We start from the raw sequence: 13,613 nt of genomic DNA on the forward strand, positions 1-13,613 counted from the left end.
ATTGGTTTATCTTTATCAAAGATAACTTTTCAGTTATCTGATTGTTATTGAAGTTAATTTTTTGCTTATCTGTGCCCACCACTGATTATATATATTAGTCTGGAACAAAGAAGACAAACAGTGTTGTAAAGAACAATAATCAAGACATTAAAGACCAAACTTCACTTTCTCCCAGAACGACATGATCAGGAAGCGAGCGTAGCTCACAGCAACTCCCACTGAAAATAATGGAGAGACAGCCTGTGAGCCTTCTTGCGTGTTTACATAAAACAAATGCAATAACAACGTCTATAACCCAGAGAATATATTCATGAGAGTTTTAGGCACAATATAAAAATAGTTTTATGTTGCGATGTTAATGGTGTTGTCCGTGTGCAGCGGTTAAAGTGCAGCGTGATCAGAGCATCTCAATACAGTTCTCAATGTTACTGAGATCTCGCAGCGCGGCGACCTCTCCGAGGTTTTGTGGGATTTGAAACCTGAAAAGGGTGGATAGCTGGTAATGTTGATAAACATTCAGAATCCCTTTTGCTCTAGTCTGCTTTGTATTTGTATTAGTGAGCTAGTTAAGAGGAGTGGCGCTAAACTCTGCCCCCAACAGAAAAGGCCTGGCTGGCAGAATGCCAAAAAAAAAAGTCATTACTCCTTAACATCATCCAGTGGGCCAGCCATGAGGCAGAGGTCTTGAAATGGAAAGCAGGTTTGACTTATGGTTTTAATTTAGAAATCAAATTATTCCAGATAGAATAACTACATTAATGTAAACTCTTAAAATGTATGAAGTGAATATATAACACATATCTGTTAATTTTAAAATAATGCACTAATTCTGAAGATTTGAAAAATTAACACACAGATGCCCAAAGGGATTATGGGTAAACTTAGCCTCCACTCATACTATATAAAAACCAACACAAATGAATCAATGTAACGTGTGTGTTGGTGTTTACAAATAAATGCACTTTTCTAAAATATGTAATTTTTTTCATTTGTGTAAAAAAAAAGGCATTTGCAAAGCCAAAAGTGATAAAATGTGATTCAGGTCAACAGCCATGTGATATAACCGGTGTCAAAATGCATAGAACACTGCCTTCTGCTGGCGACCTGTTATATCACAGTGTTGTCGACCTAAATCACCTGGTTCACATTTTAAAATTATCTGTAGTTTTCCAAAACCTGAGAGACCACACACATGGAGATAAAAAAAATCATAGATTTGACAGGTTTGGTCGTACATTGTGTGGTGTGCAGCTACACGGTAAAAACAACACACCACACACAAAAAGATTTCACGTACAAACATTACCAGGTCAGACACGAAATCTCACAAAATCTCTCGAGATTAAACGTGACTTCAGAGTAAACAAATAGAGATAGTTTATGGACTATTACGACAGAGGAAAAAAAATGACAGAAAAAGAAGCGGCATTCTTTAAAGGAGTGGAGACAGCGTGACCACCAGACTTTGTGGTAAGCCGTTTTGATTTTAGATTTCGCTCCATGCGTCCTCCATGTGTCCTCCATGCATCCGCTTTTTGATTGGCTGCACGTCACATTCAGCAGGCTGCATGCTCATTTGTAATGTTATACTATCTAAAGGCTGATAAATGAAGTTGTAGTGGTGACAAAGAAAGTTCTTTTCATGCCTTAAATCTTAAAAAGCTTAATGGCCATGAACTTTTCAAGAATAGTTGTCATGCATTTTACCTAATGGAATTATTTTGAAATGTGATGTAGTTGGTAGTTTTTTAATTGTCCTGCACCTTTTGCAACTTTACTGAATTTTATTTATTTATTAGCACAATCAAAAGGTACCAGTTGTTTTGGGTTTTGTCTTGTGTCCACATTTTGTCTTTTTATGTTTTTATGCCCCCGATATGAAATACATTGGGATATAGCGATCAACATGTCCATCCGTCCAACTGTCCGTTTTCGCTTCTTTTCACAATATCTCAAGAACCAGTTGACCAGTTTCATTCATATGGAGCATAAGCGTGTTCTTGGTGATCCCCTGGTCAATTATGGTAACCTTGGGGACAATACATCGTCAAGATACTGTCATTGCCACCCTTGTTAGAGCAATAACCCAAGAACCACTTTACCAATTTCATTCATATTTAGCATAAGGGTGTACTTGTGGGATCTCCCAAAACCATTTGATTACAGTAATCTTGGGTCAGTTTCAAGGTCACAGAGACATATTCAAGATATTGTCAATGACACCCTTGTTAGCGTGATATCTCAAGCACCAGTTGAGCACTTTCATTCATATTTAGCATAAGGGTGTACATTGCATCCAGAAAGTATTCACAACACTTCACGTTTCCCACATTTTGTTATGTTACACCCTGATTCTAAAATGGATGAAGTTCATTTTTTCCACAAAATTCTATACACAATACCCCATAATAACGATGTGAAAACCATTTTCTTTTTTTTTTTCTTTTTTTTTTTAGATTTTTGCAAATTTATGGTCACCCTGTCCAGAAGGACAACCATCTCTGCAGCAATCCACCAATCAGGCCTGTATGGTAGTGTGTTCAGACAGAAGCCACTCCTTAGTAAAAGGCACATGGCAGCCCATCTGGAGTTTCCCAAAAGGCACCTGAAGGATTCTCAGACCATGAAAAACAAAATTCTCTGGTCTGATGAGACAAAAATTGAACTCTTTGGTGTGAATGCTAGGCGTCATGGTGCATGGTGGTGACAGCATCATGCTGTGGGATCTTTTTCAGCGACAGGAACTGGGAGACTAGTTGAGGGAAATTGAGGGAAAGATGAATGCAGCAGTGTACAGAGACATCATGAATGAAAACCTGCTGCAGAGTGCTCTTGACCTCAGACTACATCAGTTTGATCAGATGGGATGAGTTTATCAGTGAAATCACCTGCTGGAGTCAGTGGCTGAAAAGAAAACCTGCACCCTCTTGGCCTTTTCTAGAATACTTCGGACACCACTGCTGTAACATAACAAAATGTGGAAAGCACTGTGAATCCTTTCCTAATGCACTGTACTTGGGTGATCCCCTGACACCAGTCGATTACGTTGACCTTTGGATGAATTTGAAGGTCACAGCGAGATATTTAAGATATTGTCATTGACACCTTTGTTAGCACGATATCTCAGAAACCAGTTGACCAATCTCATTCATATTTAGCATAAATGTATCCTTTGCTCATCCCCTAACACTTTGTATTACTGATTTGTGGGGACCAGTGTGATATGTCATCTCCTGATGACTCTTGTTTAGATCAGTGAACAATCGAACAAATACTCCATGGCCACAGGTTATTGGTCATAGTGGTGTCTTATCCAGTTGTCAAAGACTCCTTAAAAACACACTTTGCCAAAACGAAATCCACTCAGACACAGGTTGTGTTTTTGTCTTTGTAGGTTGTGTTTTTCTGGGGCCAGGGAGGGCCACCTGCCTTATCTGCTGGCCATGATCCACCTCAAGAATTGTACCCCTATCCCCGCTCTGCTGGTCTGTGTGAGTACTACACAAACAAGAAAACCACCTCTGAACATCACTGTTCAAAAAATTTACTTTCATTTCAATAAACTGTACAATAAGAGAAAATAGTGATGGAAAAACATTCAGGCATGTAATCAGGAATGTCCTGAAATAGCAGTAAAATCTGCACCACTTTTTTGTATCCTTTTGCCAATTTTTCTATACTCTTTTGTAGTAGAGAAGCTTGAATCTTCGACAGTCGAAGATTCAAGCTTCTTTACTATGGAAACCACCTGGACAACTGAGAGCCTACACAGAAACATATACTCTTTTGTATTAAAATGTCCTTTTTTGATTTGGCATTTCCCACAGTGCATTGCCACAATACTGATCCTGTGTATTGGAGACACACACAACCTCATCAACTATGTGTCCTTCATCAATTATCTGTCCTACGGGGTTACCATCGCTGGCCTCCTCTACCTTCGCAGGAAGAGACCCAACCTGCACAGACCTATCAAGGTATGACAACCCTAAAACCAGACTTCATCACAGCGACTGGTTAGATGAACACTGTTAAATAAACTCAACATTCCTATTCCATGTTGCCTGCCACTGAAAGTTGAAGTATGACAGTATTGTAATGTATTAATGTGACGCAGCAGCATATTGCAGAAGGACCACGTGCATGTTGTGATGATGGTCCTCTCCCTGCAGCAAAGGAGGATCCAGCAGTAGGACAACAGGGTCTTGTTTCATCATGGTTTCTGAACCAGAGACAGACTGTCCTGGACACAGTCACATGTAAAGTGGCAGAGTGAAAAGGAGTCCTTTCAGAAAGTGCACCCCTCTGGTCTTCTTTCTTTCTTTCTTTCTTTTTGCTTACCATGTTTTCCCAACTATAAGTCACACTTTTTTTTTTACTTGTTTGGCTGGTCTTACAACAGTGTAAAAAAAATTATTGCATTATCTTCTGTGGCTGCAGCATGGTGGATTAGTGGTTAGCACTGTTGCCTAAGGTCATGGCATCAATTCCCACCTGTGGCATTTCTGTGTGGAGTTTACATGTTCTCCCCGTGTTTGTGCAGATTCCCTCTGTGTGCTCCGGGTTCATCCCACATCCACACATAGATAGAGCTCTACAGGGAGGGTAATATTTGGACTTTACAGTAAGCCATGGAACAGGTGATTAGAGACCCTGCAAGGCTTATGATGAATGTGGATGTGGAATCCATGACCTTAGCAGGTAAAGTAGTACAGAAAATCTACTATGGTGATAGTGTGGTGTATGTGGCTGGGAGGGAAATTCATCCAGTTGAGACTGTGGTCTGTTTCCGCAGACGCGTCCATAAAAATCATAGAGGGTTATGCTTTGTAAGCTTAATACCCATTACTACATTGGATGACGTTGAAATTGAGGATGGCCTGCTGGCTGTTCCAGCAATATCAAATATTTTGTGTCTGCTACCTACAACCCGCGGGGAATGTCTCAAACCTAAACCTACTTCCAGGCATCATATATACAGGTTCGGCCCCCTGCTTTTCTCCCTTTATATAGCACCCCTTGGGCATATATTGCAGCATTTTGCGATTACATTCCATTGCTATGCTGATGATACTCAGTTCTACATGCCGATAACTGCTGGTGATCTCATCCACATAAAAAATCCTTGGAAGATTGCCTTGCATCAGTGAAAAGCTGGATGTCTAGCAATTTCCTACTTTTAAACTCTGACAAAACTGAAATGATGGTTCTTGGTCCAGTGAGACATTGACATCAATTTGACCAGCTAATGCATAGCCTAGGCTCGTGTGACATACATCACACTGACAAAGTTAGCGCGACAACCTTCCCGGCTATGAATTGGGCTCCATTTTGGAGTGAGATTTCCCACTCCTAAACGACCAGTAGGAGAGCAGCACTGGAATTCCCTCTCCTAAATGACCAATAGGAGAGCAGCGCTCGCGCCACATCAACGTGAGGCTGACGTATAGGCTGAGCTCAGTGTCTCAGCTGCCAACCAGTCACAGGCTAGGAGAGAGAGGCCACTGTCTAGCCCAATTCACCTTGGGGTAATTTTTGATCCTATGTTGTCCTTTGACCTCCACATCTATATATATATAATAAACACTATGTATGTGGCACAGTGTGAATGTCAATGTATGTGGTTCGGGGTGAATTGCCACAGTAATTAAGCGATCGACACCAAACTTGAGCCCTTATTTTCACAGTCCACGTGGTACTCAGGTCAGGTAGCAAGCATCGCACTTTACATACTGCATAGCAGCAGCTGGTGAGGGTGGACTTTAATTCTAATCCGAACGGGCCAGTGCACACTGCATGCAAGGTGTGTTCTTTTTGACTTAAAATGTACCTGCTGTGTACAGCATGCAAACTGTCGATATGCCTTCCAGAAGCAGGGGGCGTTAGATCATAAAAATCATAAGACCCCACGTGCTAAAAGGATGAAATGTAAGAGCTGGAGAGAGATCTACAGAGACACTACGAATATCCCATGACATACACATATATATACAAGGTGGGCCAATAAAATGTTATCACTTTACCACTACACACGTTTTTGAAATGAGAACTTATTCGAAAATTCTATTTACAGACTTGTAACAGAAGCATCAAATTAACATTTGATACCAAAGGTTTCCCACTTTGTCTCTTGTTTTCTACAAAGTTCAATAATTGATGACATGTTCAATTCATGCTCCTCTTCTTTGGACTACAGCTGCAACACGCACATAGAAGTTTGTGATGACATCTTACACACCTCTCTGCAGCTTCTCTCCCCCTGCCATCCCCTCATTACCCCATCCCCGTAGAGATGGTGTCTGCTCCCAGACCACCAATAACCAGCAAAATCTATTTAAGCATAAAAATTCAAAAAGAAAAAATAATATAGCACCTTCAACTGCACCACAGACTAAAACAGTTAAATGTGATCTATTAAACATTAGGTCTCTCTCTTCTAAGTCCCTGTTGGTAAATGATATAATAATTGATCAACATATTGATTTATTCTGCCTTACAAAAACCTGGTTACAGCAGGATGAATATGTTAGTTTAAATGAGTCAACACCCCCGAGTCACACTAACTGCCAGAATGCTCGTAGCACGGGCCGGGGCGGAGGATTAGCAGCAATCTTCCATTCCAGCTTATTAATTAATCAAAAACCCAGACAGAGCTTTAATTCATTTGAAAGCTTGACTCTTAGTCTTGTCCATCCAAATGGAAGTCCCAAAAACCAGTTTTATTTGTTATTATCTATCGTCCACCTGGTCGTTACTGTGAGTTTCTCTGTGAATTTTCAGACCTTTTGTCTGACTTAGTGCTTAGCTCAGATAAGATAATTATAGTGGGCGATTTTAAACATCCCACACAGATGCTGAGAATGACAGCCTCAACACTGCATTTAATCTATTATTAGACTCTATTGGCTTTGCTCAAAAAGTAAATGAGTCCACCCACCACTTTAATCATATCTTAGATCTTGTTCTGACTTATGGTATGGAAATAGAAGACTTAACAGTATTCCCTGAAAACTCCCTTCTGTCTGATCATTTCTTAATAACATTTACATTTACTCTGATGGACTACCCAGCAGTGGGGAATAAGTTTCATTACACTAGAAGTCTTTCAGAAAGCGCTGTAACTAGGTTTAAGGATATGATTCCTTCTTTATGTTCTCTAATGCCATATACCAACACAGTGCAGAGTAGCTACCTAAACTCTGTAAGTGAGATAGAGTATCTCGTCAATAGTTTTACATCCTCATTGAAGACAACTTTGGATGCTGTAGCTCCTCTGAAAAAGAGAGCTTTAAATCAGAAGTGCCTGACTCCGTGGTATAACTCACAAACTCGCAGCTTAAAGCAGATAACCCGTAAGTTGGAGAGGAAATGGCGTCTCACTAATTTAGAAGATCTTCACTTAGCCTGGAAAAAGAGTCTGTTGCTCTATAAAAAAGCCCTCCGTAAAAGTAGGACATCTTTCTACTCATCACTAATTGAAGAAAATAAGAACAACCCCAGGTTTCTTTTCAGCACTGTAGCCAGGCTGACAAAGAGTCAGAGCTCTATTGAGCTGAGTATTCCATTAACTTTAACTAGTAATGACTTCATGACTTTCTTTGCTAACAAAATTTTAACTATTAGAGTAAAAATTACTCATAACCATCCCAAAGACGTATCGTTATCTTTGGCTGCTTTCAGTGATGCCGGTATTTGGTTAGACTCTTTCTCTCCGATTGTTCTGTCTGAGTTATTTTCATTAGTTACTTCATCCAAACCATCACATGTTTATTAGACCCCATTCCTACCAGGCTGCTCAAGGAAGCCCTACCATTATTTAATGCTTCGATCTTAAATATGATCAATCTATCTTTGTTAGTTGGCTATGCACCACAGGCTTTTAAGGTGGCAGTAATTAAACCATTACTTAAAAAGCCATCACTTGACCCAGCTATCTTAGCTAATTATAGGCCAATCTCCAACCTTCCTTTTCTCTCAAAAATTCTTGAAAGGGTAGTTGTAAAACAGCTAACTGATCATCTGCAGAGGAATGGTCTATTTTGAAGAGTTTCAGTCAGGTTTTAGAATTCATCATAGTACAGAAACAGCATTAGTGAAGGTTACAAATGATTCTTCTTATGGCCTTGGACAGTGGACTCATCTCCTGTGCTTGTCTGTTAGACCTCAGTGCTGCTTTTGATACTGTTGACCATAAAATTTTATTACAGAGATTAGAGCATGCCATAGGCATTAAAGGCACTGTGCTGCGGTGGTTTGAATCATATTTGTCTAATAGATTACAATTTGTTCATGTAAATGGGGAATCTTCTTCACAGACTAAAGTTAATTATGGAGTTCCACAAGGTTCTGTGCTAGGACCAATTTTATTCACTTTATACATGCTTCCCTTAGGTAGTATTATTAGACGGTATTGCTTAAATTTTCATTGTTACGCAGATGATACCCAGCTTTATCTATCCATGAAGCCAGAGGACACACACCAATTAGCTAAACTGCAGGATTGTCTTACAGACATAAAGACATGGATGACCTCTAATTTCCTGCTTTTAAACTCAGATAAAACTGAAGTTATTGTACTTGGCCCCACAAACATGGTGTCTAACCAGATCCTTACGCTGGATGGCATTACCCTGACCTCTAGTAATACTGTGAGAAATCTTGGAGTCATTTTTGATCAGGATATGTCATTCAAAGCGCATATTAAACAAATATGTAGGACTGCTTTTTTGCATTTACGCAATATCTCTAAAATCAGAAGGTCTTGTCTCAGAGTGATGCTGAAAAACTAATTCATGCATTTATTTCCTCTAGGCTGGACTATTGTAATTCATTATTATCAGGTTGTCCTAAAAGTTCCCTAAAAAGCCTTCAGTTAATTCAGAATGCTGCAGCTAGAGTACTGACGGGGACTAGAAGGAGAGAGCATATCTCACCCATATTGGCCTCTCTTCATTGGCTTCCTGTTAATTCTAGAATAGAATTTAAAATTCTTCTTCTTACTTATAAGGTTTTGTATAATCAGGTCCCATCTTATCTTAGGGACCTCGTAGTACCATATCACCCCAATAGAGCGCTTCGCTCTCAGACTGCAGGCTTACTTGTAGTTCCTAGGGTTTGTAAGAGTAGAATGGGAGGCAGAGCCTTCAGCTTTCAGGCTCCTCTCCTGTGGAACCAGCTCCCAATTCAGATCAGGGAGACAGACACTCTCTCTACTTTAAGATTAGGCTTAAAACTTTCCTTTTTGCTAAAGCTTATAGTTAGGGCTGGATCAGGTGACCCTGAACCATCCCTTAGTTATGCTGCTATAGACGTAGACTGCTGGGGGGTTCCCATGATGCACTGTTCTTTCTCTTTTTGCTCTGTATGCACCACTCTGCATTTAATCATTAGTGATCGATCTCTGCTCCCCTCCACAGCATGTCTTTTTCCTGGTTCTCTCCCTCAGCCCCAACCAGTCCCAGCAGAGGACTGCCCCTCCCTGAGCCTGGTTCTGCTGGAGGTTTCTTCCTGTTAAAAGGGAGTTTTTCCTTCCCACTGTAGCCAAGTGCTTGCTCACAGGGGGTCATTTTGACCGTTGGGGTTTTACATAATTATTGTATGGCCTTGCCTTACAATATAAAGCGCCTTGGGGCAACTGTTTGTTGTGATTTGGCGCTATATAAAAAAATTGATTGATTGATTGATTGGCATCTATATATATAAAAAATGCTATATATGTGGCACGGTTTGTGTTCGGGGTGAACTGCAGTCGACAGCTGCGGGTGAACAGCAGTCGACACCAAACTTGCTATGGTGACTGGAGTCACCAAGGGGGGGGGTCACTGGGGCCCTTAGGTAGAAAGCGTACGTGCATGAGCACACACACACACACACAGGGTCAACCTTTATAGGTTACATTATGACCTGCTAAGCTATGCACAGCCACAGTAATTAAACAATCAACACCAAACTTGCTGTAGTGACTGGTGGCACCAAGCGGGAGGTCACTGGGGCCCTTAAGTTGAATGAATGAATGACTGAATGAATGAGTTTATTCGGCACACAATTCAACAAAAAACTCATAGCAAACAACTTTACAGTGATCCCGTGTAACCAAAAGGGTGTGGGCAGAAGCAAAGCTTATAATACCCATCCCTTATACTAAAAAAATTAAGAAAATATATACACGCATGCACACATGTAAAAAAAAACAAACATATATATATATATATATGTATATATATATATACACACACACACATACGCACACACATGATGACAATACCAAAAAGACAAAAGCAATGCAAAGTTAGTCAGTGAACTCAAATTTACAAAATACAACCAGACAAACACTGGCACACAACACACAAACCCAAAAGTAATAACAAATCAATAGACCTAAGTCTTCAACTATAGCAAGCAATTTTGTTATTCTGGCAATGCCTTTTAAAGCCAAGTACTAAGTACTTTAATATTGTCAGGACAGTTGTTCCAGATGTTAACAACTTTAACAGACACACAATGACTTTTTGCAGTGGTTTGGATCCTTAATTGCTCAAAATTAAACTTAACTTTATACATAATTTGTACTGTAATGTAATCAACCAAGACCCAGGATTTTAGAACATGTAAACAAGCAAACAATGGATTTGTTGGCTTGCAATGTGATTTGTTACAGATATTTCTTATAGCTTTCTTTTGCAACAAAAATATTAGATTAGTATTAGTTTTATATGTATCTTCCCATACCTCAATGCAGTAGGTCATATATGGAATGAGCAATGAATGATATAAAATAGTTAATGAATGTTGGGAAATGAAATCTTGTGCTTTATGCAGAATTACAATGGCTTTTGACATTGCAATTGATAGATTTAACAAAATTTATATGCATTTTCTAGCTCAGTTTATCATCAGTAACAACACAAAGAAATTTTGTATCAGTTACAATTTCAGTTTCAATATCATTTAATAATAAATTTCTGCAGGAACTCCTGGACTTGTTTCCAAATATGATACACTCTGTTTTACCAAAGTGAAGCGATAATTTTTTTGAATCAAACCATTGTTTAAACTTGTGTAGCTCCTTCTCCATCATGTACAAGGTCTGTCCCAAGTGATCCCTACTACAAAACACTGTTGTATCATCAGCAAACAAAATAGAACTGATGGACATGGAAACCAAACATATGTCATTAATATACAGGAGAAACAACAATGGCCCCAGAAGTGAACACCACAAGTAATTTTCATGAGTTCAGAATTTGTCCCACCAATATGTACACACTGATACCTATTGTATAAATTGCTAACTATCCAGTTGTATGCCAATCCCCTGATACCATACCTCTGTAGTTTGTCCAATAGCACAGTCTATAGTCTATAGTATCAAATGCTTTCTGTGAAAAAAAAAAACCCTACAGTATATTGCTTATTTTCAGTTGCATTTGTAATCTGTTCAACAAAATCAATTACAGCCAGTGAAGTAGTGCATTTTTTCTAAAACCATATTGCTGTTCGCTATGTGATGTTTAGTTATGAAATAATTTAACCTCTTTAAAAATACCTTTTCCAAAATTTTGGAAAATTGTGGCAGGAGTGAGACTGGTCTATAATTTGAAAAGGCATGTTTGTCGCCAGATTTAAACAGCGGTATCACTTTAGTCAATTTCATTCTGAAAGGAAATTTCCCAGTCATTGGTGACAAGTTACAAATGTATGAGAAAGGTTTAATAATAGAATCAATAAGATTTTTCAAAAACATATCAAAATGATTGCTATCAGTTGATTTTTTTTCCCCTTGAGTTTATGAACAATGTCAATTATTTTGTATTCATCAGTTTCTTTAATGAACATTGAATCCTGAATTTAATTAATTGTTTTACTGTAATCCAAAGAGCACACTACAGAAGATACAATTGAATCAGCTAAATTTTACCCACATTTACAAAGTAATCATTAAAGTGATCTGCTATAGCTTTATTCTCTTTAACAACTTGTACCAGTGCTCCAGTGTACTTGCTCCGGATAAAGCGGAAGAAAATGGATGGATGGATAGAACTTGTACCAGTACTGGTGTAAAAAAGGACAGGATATTCTTTAACACCTTTTCTCTTATTTATGATTTCATTTAAAAGCTTCCAAGTACCCTTAGTGTTTGTTTTATTTTTTCCAATAAATCATGACAATATTGCCTTTTACAAGCTTGCATAATGGTAGTTTATTTTTATATGTCTTCTATCTTTTCTCGGCATCAAATGTTCTTAGTTTTAAAAACTGCTTGTACAGAAAATTCTTCTTTTTACATGCATTTTGCAGCCCCTTAGTGATCCAAGGTTTGTCAGCATTTTGCTTATTTCCAACATTTGACACCAAAGGGCAATGCTTATTATATAAATTGGAGATAATAGAAATGAGTGATTCATAAGATTGATCAATATCCTTCACGTAAATGTCACTCCAGTTTTGATCCCTTAAATCCATTCTAAAATTTTCCAAAGTTTCCTGTTATTTTGCTTTTGAAATTTGTACTTACAGTATGTGTTGTGTGGGCCGCTGAAGAGGAGGTACTGCTGTCCCACTACCACCAGATGGCGCCCTGCTTGGAGTGCGGGCTTCAAGCACGAGAGGGCGTCGGAGCTGCTGGGAGTGACAGCTGTCACTTATCAGCACCAGCTGTCACTCGTTCAACTCATCACCATATAAGCCGGACTGCAACTCCACCTCCTTGCCGAGAAATCAGCTACCGTTCCAGGTAACCTTCTCTGCTGTGAATTTTTCTGAGACTGAATATTGTTCTGTGTGCAGCCGTTTTCCTGTGGTGACAGTCTGAAGCTGGATTGGCGGATAGTGTGAGCGCGACGTCTTCGCCTCTCACTCCTTCCAGGGAAGTGACTGACAGGAGCTGCACGGGTGATTCTGTATCTGGAGGTGGAGGTTTTCCCTCCTGGAGGAACTAAGCTTTACACGATTGCTGGGTGTGTATTCACACACCCACCATTAACTGTTTCTGTTTTCTGCCAGCAGTACCGGGTCTGACTGCTGAAGACAGTGGCCACCTGGGGCGCAGGGCTTGGCGGCTCCGGTGTTCTTCAGATCCGTTGGTGGTGGAAGCTGTGTGGGATCCGGCTCTTCTCTCGCCAGACGTCTTCTATCTTCGAGCCTGCCCACACGTCACCTTGTGTATAATTGACAATCCACATTATTGTTATTGTCTGTATTTCGTTGTGCGATTCACAACATTAAATTGTTACTTTTGGCTTATCCATTGTCTGTTCATTAACGCCCCCTGTTGTGGGTCCGTGTCACGACACCTTCCCAACAGTATGGTCAATTTTGTCAACTAAAGAATTGAAAACTACAAAAACCGGCAAATGATCACTGATATCACTAATAAGTAATCCCCCTCTAAATTCCCCACGGTAACATTTGTCAATATATTGTCAATAAATGTCGCTGTGTTCGCAGATATCCTAGTTGGATGGGTAATCACTGGATACATTCCCATACAAAATACAGAATTTATAAATTCAGTGATATGTATTTCACCATGAGGATTTAAGAAGTCTATGTTGAAGTCTCCACAAACAAATAAAAACTTATTTTTAATAGTGTTGTACATCTCAGTCAGCTTT

General features: G+C 39.4%; 1 protein-coding gene across 1 annotated transcript in view; it reads left to right on the forward strand.

Annotated features, from left to right (window-relative positions):
• slc7a10a (solute carrier family 7 member 10a) overlaps positions 1 to 13,613 on the forward strand; it is a 113,013-nt gene that overhangs the window by 87,500 nt on the left and 11,900 nt on the right. Inside the window, exons 8-9 of the mRNA XM_034185275.1 lie at positions 3,395 to 3,491; positions 3,828 to 3,977. Of these exons, the coding sequence (XP_034041166.1) occupies positions 3,395 to 3,491; positions 3,828 to 3,977 (247 nt within the window). The remainder of the gene's footprint in view (positions 1 to 3,394; positions 3,492 to 3,827; positions 3,978 to 13,613) is intronic.

Source organism: Thalassophryne amazonica, chromosome 2, assembly GCF_902500255.1.
Source record: "Thalassophryne amazonica chromosome 2, fThaAma1.1, whole genome shotgun sequence".
Classification (NCBI taxonomy): domain Eukaryota; kingdom Metazoa; phylum Chordata; class Actinopteri; order Batrachoidiformes; family Batrachoididae; genus Thalassophryne; species Thalassophryne amazonica.